Source organism: Nicotiana attenuata, unplaced genomic scaffold, assembly GCF_001879085.1.
Source record: "Nicotiana attenuata strain UT unplaced genomic scaffold, NIATTr2, whole genome shotgun sequence".
NCBI classification, from domain to species: Eukaryota; Viridiplantae; Streptophyta; class Magnoliopsida; order Solanales; family Solanaceae; genus Nicotiana; species Nicotiana attenuata.
Window position 1 is genome coordinate 23,314 of NW_017676818.1, and position 15,344 is coordinate 38,657.

Consider the following 15,344-nt stretch of genomic DNA (forward strand, 5'->3'; position numbering starts at 1 on the left):
TGTATTTTTGGATTTATTTTCAGTTTTTGAATTATTACTATTCTGGTTTTTAAATTTTCTAAAAAATTGGTTAAATATTAGCTAACATTTGCTTGCCTGGAAAGTGGATGTTAGCCGCCATCAAGTTCCCACGGTTAGGATAGTGACACTATTGATACCCAATTATTCCCTATGTATATTTTAATATGCAAATTACTTTCAAAATAGTATATGTATGCATATATAAGCATATCCGAGCGTTTCCTTATTTTTCCCTAATTTTAAAGGATTTTTAAATCACTTTATGTCACGACCCGGATTTCCCACCATCGGGATCGTGATGGCGCCTACTCGTAGTAGCTAGGCAAGCCAACTTATTTACCTTTCAATAATAATTAAATTTGTTAACAATCTATAGCATCAATAAGAAATATGGAATTTAATAATAATAATAATAATAGCGGAAGTCTAATTTATAAGTCTGAATCAAAACGAGGAATAGTCAACAATAGCCTCTACCCAAGATTTGGTGTCACATTACTCACAAACCACTAAGAATGAACTAAATACAAAGGTCTGAAAGAATTATAACAGCTGTCTGTCTCAAAAACAATGAGGCGACAGTCAAAAGGAAAACATAAAGAAGAGACGCCGGGCCTGCGGACGCCTGCAAGGCTACCTCAGTCTCGTGAATAGGAAAGTCTGCTCCCGAACTACTGCTGCTGCTGCTCCTCAAAACCTGGACCTGTGCAAAAATGCACAGAAGTGTAGCATCAGCACAACCGACCCCATGTGCTGGTAGTGTCTAGCCTAACCCCGGCGAAGTAGTGACGAGGCTAGACTGGACATCACATAAACCTATGCAGTTATAAATATACAGCGGGAATCGAATATCAAGTAATTAACAACAAGGGGAGGGAGACATGCTAAGGGGAGATACAATATTAACAGCAATCCAGAGTAACAGCTAAAACAGCTTAAGTTCACAATGAACAAAGAATCAATACTCAAATACAAACACATAGCCTCAATAACTGTTGCGGCGTGCAACCCGCTCCACAATTACTATTGTTGCGGCGTGCAACCCGACCCATATCATTTATCATGTATCATTGTTGCGGCGCGCAACCCGATCCTCAATATCATTTATCAAGTATCATTGTTGCGGCGCGCAACCCGATCCTCAATATCATTTATCAAGTATCATTGTTGCGGCGCGCAACCCGATCCTCAATGTCATTTAACAGTCCGACTCCCCAAACAACAGTCACAATTAAGGGGCATAAAAATAAGCAAATATTTGACAAACATCCCGGCAAGGGAATAACCAACAACGCTTTCTCTTTCTTACTTTTCTTATCTTATCATTCACTCTACTATTTTGAGCCAACGCTCCGAAGAATCAAGTCATTTCGTATGATTTCAATATTCGTATCACAATTCGAGCCTATGCTCCCAGGAAATCAAATGATCATATTACCGTTCACATGCTATTCACAACATATAGAAATCCTCCAATACACACGGAGTTCACAACCAAGTCATGATAATCACGTTATAAGGACTCACGGTCATGCTAGCACCAATGTATAGATACTCGTCACCATGCCTATACATCGTACTCGATCACATAGCAATTAGCAACAAGACTCAACTCCTATTCCCTCAAGCTAGGGTTAGACCAAACACTTACCTCAAAGCCTTGAAATCCACTTAATCCTCAACTACTGCTTTACCTCGCGGTTCCACCTCCAATTCGCTCGAATCTAATCACAAATTGCTCAATTACTTTAATAAACATTATATGAATCAATTTGAATGCATAAAAATGAGTTTCCCAAGTTTTTTTCCCAAAAATTCCAAAATCGCCCCCGGGCCCACGTGGTCAAAACTCGAGGTTTGAACCAAAATCCGGTTACCCATTCCCCCACGGGTTCAAATATATAATTTGTTTTGAAATCGGACCTTAAATCGAGGTCCAACTCCCCAATTTATGGAAAACCTAGGTACCACCCAAAAAACCTCAATTTCACCCATGAAAATCCTTGATTTCAAGTGGAAAACATGTTTAATGATGTTAAAAGTTGAAATAATTGAGTAAAAATCAACTTACAAATGATTTGGGATGAAGTTTGCTCTTGAAAAATCGCCTATGGTGTTTGGGTTTTGAAAGAATGGTGAAAAGTGATGAAAATTCGACTAAGTATAAAATTTGCTGGGCCTCGGATATTGGAATTGCGAACCATAGTTCGCAATTGCAAACAAAACAGGGCTGGGAATTGCGACATTCTTAGTTCGCATTTGCGAACCCATGTCTGGTGGCCAGGTTTCGCTTTTGCGAACATTCGATCGCATTTGCGACCAGGGCCACCTCGCATTTGCGAGCCAATGGATCGCATTTGCGATCCCAAGCCTTTTCCCCAGACTTCGCATTTGCGAAGTGTTGATCGCATTTGCGACAGTGCCCCATTTTCCCAGACTTCGCAATTGCGAAGCAATGCTTGCATTTGCGAGCTCGCAATTGCGAGTCTTCCCTTCGCATTTGCGAAAATTGCAGAAGCCAGCATACCAGATTTTTAAAACATGTGAAATGCAATCCGATGCCTATCCAAAACTCACCCGAGCCCTCGGGGCTCCAAACCAAACATGCATACAACCTCAAAAACATCCTACGGACTTGCTCGTGCAATCAAATCGCCAAAATAACATCAAAATCATTGAGTCAAGCCTCAAAACACACGATTTTTCTTCTAAACTTCATAAACTTTCAAACTTGGAACTTATAGTCCGAAACATGTCAAACGACGTCCGATTTCGACTAAACTTTTTCAGAAAGCGCTTAACACATATTTAAGACTTGTACCGGGCGTCGGAACCAAAATACGAGCCCGATACCATAGTCTTGTAATAAATTTTTATTTCTATTTTCCTTAATAATTTCAGAAAACAATTTCACGGAAAAATTCATATCTCGGGCTCTAGGCCTCAGAATTCGATTCCGGGCACATGCCCGAGTCCCATATTTTTCTACGGACCTTTCGGGACCGTCCAATCTCAGGTCTGGGTCCGTTTACCAAAAATATTGACCAAAGTCAACTATAATCATATTAATATCAAAATTCTTCAAATTTTTCACGGAATTCACATATTTCAACATAACAGCTTTCCGGCTACGCGCCGGGACTGCACACGTAAATTGAGGCAAGTAAAAAAAAGAGGTTTTAAGGCCTCGAAAGCACAGAATGGATGAGGAAATAGGTGATGACCCTTTGGGTCGTCACAATTGGTTTCCCTGCTGATTTCAAATTCACTAAAAGCAAGAAGATGCAACATAATGCAAAAGGAAATTCAGCTACTACAATAGAGGATACAGGAGAAGTTTGCAACAAAATGGCAGAAGGACCTCAATTTGCTCAGAAACTTTCATCAGATCAGTTCAATCAACTGGTCAATCTTCTGAATCAAATGCAAACAGGGCAGGGAGGCACCCAGGAGGTTAATGCAAATTCTGTTGCTGGTATATTACTTACCAACTCCCCAACCTGTTATTCCATTTCTAATTCTAACCTTGCAGACTCCTGGATCATAGACTCAGGAGCAACTGAGCACATGTGTTTTAATGCCAGTACATTCCTATTCTTATTACCCTTACCCACTCCTATAATGGTAAGGTTACCTAATTCCTCTAGAGTTAAAGTCACTCACTCGGGCAGTGTTTCCTTATTTCCAGGATTAGTGTTGGAACATGTTCTTCATATTCCTAGTTTCAAATACAATCTACTCTTTGTTCATAGACTCTGTCAAAGATTCAAGTGTCTATTGGTTTTCACTTCTTCTGGGTGCATTTTGCTGCAGGGCCCTCTCCTGAAGGGTCCACAAGTTTTTGGTGAGGCTAAAGAAGGACTTTACTTAGTATAGCCTACTGTGACAGAGTCTAGGCACCTTTCTTCACAAACTGCAGCATCTTTGTTTAAGAAGCCTATTTCTAATTCAGTTTCAACTTGTTTTTCTTTTCCTATTTTAGCAAAAACAGAATCTGATGTAATGTTATGGCATGTAAGATTGGGGCATTTGCTTTTCAATGCAATGAAACACATCAATTCTATCTCATTTCTTCCTACTCATATTTGTGATTGTGATGTTTGTCCTCAAGCAAGACAGTCTAGATCACCATTTCCAATTAGCCACATCAAAACTAACCAAGCTTTTGATCTGATTCACATTGACACATGGGGACCTTATAGGACACCTACTCATAATGGATACAAATATTTTTTAACAATAGTGGATGATTTCAGTAGAGCAACATGGACTTATCTGTTAAGCACAAAGAGCAATGTCTTTTCTGTTTTAAAATATTTTTTAAGCATGGTGGAAAGACAATTCAATGCTAAAGTGAAGATCATCAGATCAGATAATGATTTAGAATTAGGAAAAGCAACTGCTGCATCTCTATTTTTGGAGTCTCAAGGCATTCTGCATCAAACTTCATGTGTGGGTACTCCACAACAAAATGGCATTGTAGAGAGGAAACATAGACATTTGTTGGAAGTGGCCAGGGCTTTACTGTTTCAATCCAAGGTACCTATATCCTATTGGGGAGAATGCATATTGACAGCTACATTTTTAATCAACAGATTTCCATCTAAGGTTCTTAAGGGTAAAACCCCCTATGCATTATTGTTTGGCCAATCACCCTCCTATTCCTTCTTAAGAAGTTTTGGTTGCTTATGCTATGCCTCTACTTTGTCACATCATAGAGGTAAATTTGCACCTAGGGCAAAGGCATGTGTTTTCATGGGGTATCCTGTTGGACAAAAAGGGTACAAACTATTGAATTTGACTACCAAGAAGCTGTTTGTTTCAAGGGATGTTCATTTTCTTGAACATATTTTTCCATTCACCTATCTCAATTCTTCTATACTAGATCCCCCTTCTCCATCAGTTCAAAATCCTTTAATTTTTCCTCCTCCTTCATTTCCTTTCATCCCTGATCCTTCCTCTTCACCATCAGATCCATCACTATCTACACCCACACTCCCACCCCACCTAACCGTCCTCCTACATACACAGATTCACCTGCTATTTCCCCTGCTCAACTACCTGCCTCCCTTAATTCCCCTGCTCCTTCTCCTATTTCTTCTTCTCCCTCTATTCCCCTCAGGAGATCCAACAGAGATAATCTAGGCACCCTACCAGGTTATCTAAAGGACTATATTTGCAATCACATCTATTTCACTGATCTTACCAAATCCTGTTTTTCTACTCCTTGTTCACCAACTCCGTTCTCCTTTTCTGCTCTTTCCATTTCTAACCAGCATCTCATTCATTCTCTCTCTACCATTTCAGAACCAACCTCTTACAATCAGGCTTGTTCCAATCCAGGTTGGGTCTAAGCCATGGATTCTGAACTCCAAGCCTTAGAAGAGAATCACACCTGGGATGTAGTTCTCTTACCTTCTGGCAAGAAAGCTCTTCCTTGTAAATGGGTTTACAAGGTCAAGTATCATGTTGATGGCTCTATTGAGAGGTTAAAGGCCCGGTTGGTTATCAGAGGTGATGTGCAGAGAGAAGACATTGACTACACCGAAACCTTCTCTCCAGTTGTCAAGATGACAACCATCAGATGTTTACTTTCTATTGCAGTCAAGAAAGGGTGGCCTATTTCTCAATTTGATGTGAGTAATGCTTTTCTCCATGGGGAGTTACAGGAAGAGGTTTACATAAAATTTCCTGCTGGTTTATCTTCCCCCAGTCCTAACCATGTTTGTCGACTTAAAAAGTCTCTTTATGGCTTGAAGCAAGCTTCAAGACAGTGGTATGCACGACTTGCTGGATCCCTCAGTTTTAAGGGATTCTCTTCCTCCCTAAATGATTATTCCCTATTTTTTAAACACACAGGGGATCTCATTTCCATTGTTGCTGTATACATGGATGATATTCTAATCACAAGCAATAATTATGCTGAATTATCAGATCTTAAAGGCTTTCTACATTCTGAGTTCAAAATGAAGGATCTTGGGCCTCTTCACTACTTCTTAGGCATGGAAATTCTAAGGGAGCATGATGGAATTATTATAACTCAAAGGAAATTCACCACTGACCTGCTTGCTGAATTTGATTGCACCACTCTTCCACTGGTTTCTTCTCCAATTGATCCATCTTCCAAGTTGACAGCAAATTGTGGAGCTCCTTTATCTGATGCTTGCCTCTATCGTCGTCTTGTTGGCAAGCTCAACTATTTTACTCACACGCGGCTTGATCTCTCATTTGCTGTTTTGACTCTCAGCCAGTATATGCAACGCCCTTGCATTGGGCACTTCACAGCAGCTTTACGAGTTCTTAGATACCTTTGCTCTAACCCTAGCCAGGGTTTGTTTCTCAATGCTCGGCCCTCTTTTGATTTATTGGCCTTCTGTGATGCTGATTGGGCTTCTTGCCGTGATAGTCGTCGCTCAGTCAGTGGTTTTTTCATCAGTTTGGGTGGTTCACCGGTGTCTTGGAAATCTAAGAAGCAAGCTTCCGTGTCTCTATCTTCCGCTGAAGCGGAGTATCGTTCAATGCGTCGCCTCGTGGCTGAGCTTACTTGATTAACTGGTCTTCTCACAGATCTATCTGCTCCTTCTCCGATTCCGGTTCCAATTTTTTCTGACAGCCAGGCGGCGATACATATTGCCCGAAATCCCGTTTTTCATGAAAGAACCAAACACGTTGAACTCGATTGCCACTTTGTGAGGCAACAGTTCCTTTCCGGCCTCATCTCTCTCTGTTTTATACCCTCAAAACTCCAACTTGCTGATTTGTTCACAAAACCCTTGTCAGGGCCCTCTCACAAATCGATTCTTGGCAAGTTGGGGGTATCTTCTATCCCCTCCAACTTGAGGGGGGGGTGTTGGAATACATCAAGAAATTTCTCAACCTCACTCTTTAATTCTCAACAAAGATTTCACTCAGAAGAGGAGAAAAGGTTCGATGAAAAAGAAGAAGAGAAGAAAGGATTTTTTGGACAAAAGAATTTCGGACAAAACTAAGCTGAAGCCCTTTTGTGTGATAAGCCATGTGGCAAGCCACGTGGCACCATCTCAGCCAACAAGATCAATTAATGAAGATATAATCTGGACCGTCCATTGCACATGCTGAAGGAATATTAATTAGTTATATTGTTAGGATATAGCTAATAGAAATAAGACAAGTGTACATAATTCATAGGGTAGTTTTATTTTCAGATTCTTTCCTAGGTAGCAAAATATCTGTATAAATATACAGTCTTCTTGTACAGTGATTCATTGAGAAATACAGAAATTTTCATAATCATCTCTCTAAATTCCTACAGTAGTCTTAGTATTGTTAATTCCAAATCGCCTTTTCTTATTCAAGATTGTATGTTGTCAAAATCCAAGAAAAACGTACCCTTGTGCAGATACGAAACACAAGCAAATTAGTACTTATTTTTCAGTTGGGGTACTTCAAGTGTATTGCGATCTCAAGAAATGATGTGTAATGAAATTAAAGAATAACATCTTATTTTACTATGAAACGATATAATAGATCTTTTAGTACTCCTTCAGAATTACTATTATATTCCCTCCTAGAAATATATGTTTTTTCGACAGATGTTCTCATCGAAATTTCATTAAAAATCCATGAGAATTAATTTTGGATAAGTATATTTCTGACAGACATTTGTTCTAATAGTGTTTTTTCTCATATGGAGTTTTAAATGTATGCGTAACACATCAATTAGTACTAGCCATTATTGAACGTTTTAGACTCTCGTCTTAATACTCAACACAACATGGCATTACCTTTGAGATGGAGAAAGTATTTACTCTTTTATCTGCTTAATTTTTTTTCAGCAATGACTACTCATATACGTAAGAATAATGTGGAAACAGGGTTTACTTTTTTTTTTTTTTGGGTTAATAGCTTTTATTAACCAAAAAAGTATCATCTATCCAGGTAAGAGTCGGCCTCCTGCTGACTATAAGAAAACGAAATAATGCTCATCTAGCCATCTCACAAAGGGAATGAATTCAGCAGACTCGAGGACTTGCGCCATTTTTTGAAGTTTTGTCCTCTGATGTGGACATGCATTGCTATTTCTTTACTAACTCGATCTTCATCATAGATGCTTTTCTAAAACCTTAGCATATTCCTCTTCCTCCATATAACATACTGTAATATGGCTTAATTGGCTTTACAAGAAAAGGTTGATTTTTTCTTTATTGTAAAATCCGACTCATTCTTAGTTGGCAAATAGGCATGTGCCTATAAGGAAGATGTGCTTGGCACAGAATTATTCTTGGCCACCAAGTTTGGATAAGTGGTGGAGATCTCTTGCAAGTTGGCAACTTGCCTTTGTGAACTTGCAAGTGTAAGGAAAATGATTAGATAATATTGACTAAGAACAAGAAGGAAAGAAGACTACAACTTATCAAAAATACAGTGTCGTGGCAAGCCACTGCCTTGAAAGCGATTTCGGCCCGACTAGGTGCAAATCGTTAAGACTGGTCGCTCCCCAAGGTTCCACAGCACCTCCAAACACGTGCACTCGTGGCTGGAAGTTTAGAATTTGCACAAAACAGTTGCCCAGAAAGAAGAGAAGATGAAGATATTTTATGTGTTGGATAATTCACAAAGAAGACTAGGAAGAAATTAATGATTAGCTAGATGAATTCTTGGTTAAGAATTGAGTGAATATGATGGCTAATGATCATCCTATTTATAGCATGAAAATGAGTTTAGTTTCATGACAAGTGTCTTACTTACTTGTCAATTTTCTTTCATGCAAGATGACAACACATGACTTACTTGTCAATTTTCTTTCATGCAAGATGACAACACATGTCATGCAAAATTACACTTGGCTTAGCAAGGCCATTTGTCAAATAATTTTTTAAATCAATACCACATGTAAAAACTCTTGCCATGTACCAATTATCTAAGAGTAATGGCCACTTGAAAATAGGTAGGATACTAGTAAAATAAAAAGACCCATGGCTATTGGTTGTAAATGGATTTGCAAAAAGAAATCTTTGACTTTGCATTATAAATAATACCAACAGCAAGACTTAGTTCAATTTCTCCTATAAATACTGCTGCTACTCTCCTTTCTTAAACACACCAACAATTCAAGAGTCTTTATTCTCTTGTCTTTCTCTCCTCCTGTATTGAGAGTATTTTGTAAGAGAGTTGAGTTTTGGAAAACACTTGTGTGATCCTTTTTCTTTGGAGTAATCTTGTGAGGTTATTCTCTCGGGGTTATTTAGGACTAATTAGAGTATTTACTCTAATTTTGTACTCTCTTTTATGCTCTTGTTGGTATAGTGAAATTGCTTCTCTTCGTTTGTGGACATAGGTCTCCTTGACCAAACCACGATAAATTTGTGCCTTCTTTATCTGCTTTAATTACCGCTATTATCAACTTGTATTATCTTTGTTATTGTCATTATAACGTTGTTTGGCTAAACTCTGCACTACCCGGGTTCCCGATCCTAACAAATTGGTATCAGAGCCAGATCTAACCGGATTAGTTTAAATAGCCAAAATGACTCTAACAAAGACTTATGTTGAGAAATTTGACCGAAGTGCAAACTTCGGAATGTGGTAATTAAAGATGGAAGCTATCCTAATTCAGGATGGCTTAGATTTGGCACTACAAGGAAAGGAGAAGAAGCCGGAAAAAATGACAGACGAGGAGTTTGCCGTCATTGACAAAAAGGCAAAAGCAGGTATCAGTTTAAATCTCTCAAATGAGGTTTTGCATGAAGTTGTTGCAGAAAGCTCAGCCAAAGGCATATGGGAAAAGCTGAAAACCCTATATATGAAAAAAATAGTAGAAAACAGGCTTTACCTAAAGCAAAAACTCTACACTTTTCGTATGGCTGAAGGTACCTCTATACGTACACATCTTGATACTTTTGATTCTCTTCTTATGGATTTAAGTAACATAGATGATGAAATCAAAGATGATGATCAAGCCGTATTATTGCTTGTTTCTTTACCCCAGTTGTTTTAGCATATAAGAGATACTATGCTTTATGAAAAGGATAATATCTCTTATAAAGATATCACATCTATTTTGAAATCAAAAGAACAAATAGATAGAGATATTACTGGGGAAACGAGCGGGAACCAAGGGGAAGGCTTGCTTGTAAGAGGTAGATCCAATAAGAAAGATTCAAGTAGTGAGAGACCTAAATCAAGGTCAAAATCCAGATACAGAAATGTCATGTGCAAATATTGTCATAAGACAAGTCACATTATTTCTGAATGCTTTAAGTTGAAAAACAAAGAAAAGCATATAGAAAAGAAAAATGAGCACAAAGATACTGACACTGCCAAAGCAAGTGTAGCTGCTGATGAGATTGAGGGAACTATTTTTTAGCAACTAATAATAGTTTTAAATCTAACAATGAGTGGGTTTTAGATTCGGGTTGTTCTTATCATATGTGTCCCGATCGGGATTTATTTACCACATATGAATCTATTAGAGGTAGAGTTGTCTTGATGGGCAACAATGTTGCCTGCAAAGTTATTGGAAAAGGTACAGTCTGAACCAAAATACACGATGGTGTGGTGAGAACTCTCACCGATATTAGACATGTTCCAGACTTGAAGAAAAATCTCATCTCTTTGGGCACTCTAGAATCTCTTGGGTGCAAGTACATAGGTGAAGGTAGAGTTCTGAAAGTTTCTCATGGTTCTCTTGTGATCATGAAAGCACGCAGATATGGTACGTTGTATACTCTATTGGTATCTACTGTTACAGGTGCTGCTGCAGTTTCAACATCAGATAAATCAGATTCTGACATCACCAAATTGTGGCATATGCGATTGGGGCATATGAGTGAAAAAGGTCTTTCCATCCTCAGCAAAAGAGGTCTCTTGTGTGGCCAAAGTACTAGAAATATAGAGTTCTGTGAACATTGTGTGTTCGGGAAGCAGAAAAGAGTCAGCTTCAACTCTCCAACAATTCATAGAACAAAAGGTAGTTTAGATTACATTCATTCAGATCTTTGGGGTCCTTCACGTACCCCGTCAAAAGGTGGTGCCAGGTATATGTTAACTTTCATTGATGATTATTCAAGAAAATTTTGGGTTTATTTCCTGAAAAATAAAAGTGATGTTTTCTTAACTTTCAAACAGAAGCAAAAAAGGAAAACAGGTTAAGCGGCTTAGAACAGATAATGGCTTGGAATTTTGTAATGATGAATTCAATGAATTTTGCAAGAATGAAGGAATTGCTCGACACCGTACTGTGAGAATGACATCTCAGCAAAATGGTGTGGCAGAAAGGATGAATAGAACTCTTTTGGAAAGGGCTCGTTGTATGATTTCAAATGCTGGGTTGACAAATGCCTTTTGGGCAGAAGGTTCTACAGCTTGTTATATTGTCAACCGTGCTCCTTTTGCACCTTTGAACTTTAAGACTCCAGAAGAAATATGGTCAGGTACTCCTGCAAATTATTCTGATTTAAAGATATTTGGTTGCCCCGCATACGTGCATGTAAATGATGGAAAATTAGAGCCAAGGGCTAAAAGTGTATTTTCCTTGGGTATGCATCTGGGGGTGAAAGGATACCGACTATGTTATCCTGATCCTATGGCACCAAAATTTATAATTAGCAGAGATGTAACATTTGATGAATTCTCTATGTTACATTCAAGAAAAGAGTCTTCTAGTTCTTGTAATACAGATAAAGGGAAGAGTACGCAGAAGCAGGTGGAGGTTGAGATTGGCATTCCTTCTGAGCCAAGCTCATCAACTTTAGAGCAAAATACAGTTGAAACTCCTGAAGTTGAGATAGAAGCTGAAATTCCTGGAGTTGAGCCAGAAGAAGAGGAGTATTCTATAGCCAAACATAGACCAAGAAGAGAAAGTAAACAACCATTAAGGTTAGGAGATTATGTTTCATTTGCTTTTCAGTTGCACGAGAAACTGAAGAAATTGGAGAACCATCAAAATATTCAGAAGCAGTTTCTGGTGCTAATTCAGTCGAGTGGCCGATTGCAATGAATAAAGAAATTGAGTCTCTCCACAAGAATGGTACTCAGTCTTTTGTGAAGCCGCCATCAGGAAAGAGAATTGTTGGTTGCAAATAGGTCTTCAAGAAAAAGGATGGCATTCCAGGGGTTGAAAATACGAGGTATAAGGCACGATTAGTTGCAAAGGGCTACAGTCAGGTACAAGGAGTTGATTTTAATGATATTTTTTCACCTATTGTTAAACATAGCTCTATTCGTGTCTTGCTTGCCTTAGTTGCCATGTATGATTTGGAATTAGAACAACTTGATGTTAAAACAACTTTCTTACATGGCGAACTTGAGGAACAAATATACATGCATCAACCTGAAGGATTTGAAATTGAAGGAAAAGAAGATCACGTTTGCTTGTTGAAGAAATCCTTGTACGGATTAAAACAGTCTCCAAGACAATGGTACAAAAGGTTTGATTCCTTTATGTTGGGTCATGGTTATTCGAGGAGCATGTATGATAGTTGTGTTTACTTCCGGAAGTTAAATGATGGTTCATTTGTATACATATTATTATAGGTTGATGACATGCTCATTGCTGCTAAGGATTTGACAGAAATTCACAATTTGAAAGGTCAGCTGAAAAGTGAATTTGAGATGAAAGATTTGGGAGCAGCTAAGAAAATCCTTGGCATGGAGATCAAAAGAGATCGAGAAGCCAACATGCTATTCCTAACCCAAAAGAAGTACTTGGAGAAAGTCTTGGAGAGGTTTGGCATGAAAGATGTTAAACCAGTTAGTACCCCTTTTGCTACTCATTTTAAGTTATCAGCTGCTCAGTCACTGCAGTCAGAGGAAGAAGAGAGGTATATGGCACAGGTACCTTATTCCAGTGCAGTTGGCAGCATTATGTATGCAATGGTGTGCACACGCCCAGATATTCGCAGGCAGTAAGTGTGGTGAGCCGATATATGGCTTGCCCTGGTAAAGCACATTGGCAGGCTGTGAAATGGATTCTCAGATACTTGCGAGGTACTTCAAACACATGTTTGGAGTTCGGGAGAAATACTAATACTTTGGTTGGTTTTGTAGACTCAGATTATGTAGGTGATCTTGACAAAAGAAGATCACTAACAGGCTACGTATTTTGCATTGGTGGTTGCGATATTAGTTGGAAAGCTACATTACAACATGTAGTAGCTTTATCTACTACCGAAGCAGAATATATGGCAGTGACCGAGGCTATCAAAGAAGCCTTATGGTTGAAGGGTCTCTTTGCTGAACTCATTTTACACCAAGGTGGTATTATCATTTTTTGTGATAGTCAAAGTGCCATTCACTTGACTAAATGTCAAATGTATCATGAGAGGACGAAGCACCTTGATATCAAATATCACTTCATTCGAGAAACCATTGGTGAAGGAAAAGTCTTTGTTCAGAAGATCAATACTAGAGACAATCCTGCTAATATGTTTACGAAGCCTCTTCTAGTTGTCAAGTTCAAGCTTTGCGTGAACTTGATTGGCATTTAAGAAGAATTATTTTGCCCATTCGGGCTTTTGCGGATAAGGTAGAGCAATTTTATTATATTAGCCAAAATTAGGCCATGGTGGAGATTTGTAACATGGCTTAATTGACTTTACAAGAAAAGGGTGATTTTTTCTTTATTGTAAAATCCAACTCATTCTTAGTTGGCAAATAGGCATGTGCCTATAAGAAAGATGTGCTTGGCAGAGTATTCTTGGCCACCAAGTTTGGATAAGTGGTGGAGATCTCTTGCAAGTTGGCAACTTGCCTTTGTGAACTTGCAAGACTTAGTTCAATTTCTCCTATATACTGCTGCTACTCTCCTTTCTTAAACACACCAACAATTCAAGAGTCTTTATTCTCTTGTCCTTCTCTCCTCATGTATTGAGAGTATTTTGTAAGAGAGTTGAGTTTTGGGAAACACTTGTGTGATCCTTTTTCTTTGGAGTGATCTTGTGAGGTTATTCTCTCGGGGTTATTTGGGACTAATTAGTGTATTTACTCTAATTTTGTATTCTCTTTTGTACTCTTGTTGGTATAATAAAATTGCTTCTCTCCACTTGTGGGCGTAAGTCTCCTTGACCGAACCACGATAAATTTGTGCCTTCTTTATCTGCTTTAATTACCGTTATTATCAACTTGTATTATCTTTGTTATTGTCATTATAACGTTGTTTGGCTAAATTCCGCACTACCCGACTTCCCGATCCTAACACATACATTATCATTACATACACACAACTGGTAATAGCTCTCAGTCCATTCTTCCTCTTGGCCATTTTGCATACCCATTGCAATTCATGTGTGGAATGACCACTGGTTCTGTTATGTCCTAGCCAAACCAATAATCGCAGCCACAACGCTCCTGTAACAGGGCAATCAAAAAACAGATGTGCATGAGTTTCCATGCCACCATGAGGTCCACGACAAAAAACACAAGCCATAGGAGCTTGTATGCCTATCATCTGCAGTCGATTCACTGTTGCAAGCCTGTTTTGCACTCCTAGCCATAAGATAAACTTAAACCGTGGATGTATACTCTGTTGCAGAGTTAGGCTCTTCCAAGGGACTCGGGATGATGAGGAATCTCTAATTTAGCATGTAAGTCCCCTTATACAACAACCTGTTGCATAATCAAATGTCTAGTTTCCATAATTTTTCTTATTACCCAAGTTGTTGTCTTAGGTATAGAGCAAGAGTCTAGAGTCTCTTTCTTGATGTAGTAACTATGTACCCACTTTATCCAGAGGCAGACCTTCTTCTGAGCAATTGACCATAACTGCTTTATTATTGCAGCCTTGTTCCACAAATACAGGTTCATTACGTTTAAGCCTCCAACTGCTTTGGGCAGACACACTTTATCCCAAGATACTAGGGTCTTCTTTGATAGATTTATCATCCTAGTCTATAAAGAAAGTTCTGCAGAGGTTTTTAATAGCTTTAATAGCCAAACCAAACTTTCATAGTACGACTCAGCAGCTTGATACCCCTATAGTTGTTATAGTCCTGAATATCACCTTTGTTTTTATACAATGGGATCATCAAACTCCACCGCCAATATTCAGACATCTTCTTTGTCCTGAAAATGACATTAAACAAATCAGTAAGCCACTTCAAGCCTTCCCGGCCCACTTCCTTCGAAAATTCCACTAGGACCTCGTCAGGCTCAGTTGCCTTACCACTATTCATCTTCCGCATTACCCCATCAACCTCTTCGCTCCTAATACGCCTACAAAACCAAAATCCCTCTGACTCCCTGAATTTTCCAACTCACCTAGAACGATGTTCTCGTCCCCTCCCTCGTTCAAGAGTCTATAAATGTACTCCTGCCATCTACACCTGATACACGCCTCTTTCACCAGA

At 38.8% G+C, this 15,344-nt stretch overlaps 2 protein-coding genes across 2 annotated transcripts in view; both read left to right on the plus strand.

The window, feature by feature from the left end:
• Positions 1–5,375, plus strand: part of LOC109221215 — a 14,538-nt gene extending 9,163 nt beyond the window's left edge. The window contains exons 3-5 of the mRNA XM_019385680.1: positions 3,297–3,496; positions 4,004–4,835; positions 4,994–5,375. Coding sequence (XP_019241225.1) covers positions 3,297–3,496; positions 4,004–4,835; positions 4,994–5,375 — 1,414 coding nt within the window. The remainder of the gene's footprint in view (positions 1–3,296; positions 3,497–4,003; positions 4,836–4,993) is intronic.
• A 3-nt stretch (positions 5,376–5,378) lies between these two features.
• Positions 5,379–6,569, plus strand: LOC109221216 (uncharacterized mitochondrial protein AtMg00810-like). Its single transcript, XM_019385681.1, has one exon. The coding sequence runs from the start codon at positions 5,379–5,381 to the stop codon at positions 6,567–6,569; it is 1,191 nt and encodes a 396-aa protein (XP_019241226.1).
• Positions 6,570–15,344: the final 8,775 nt, after the last annotated feature.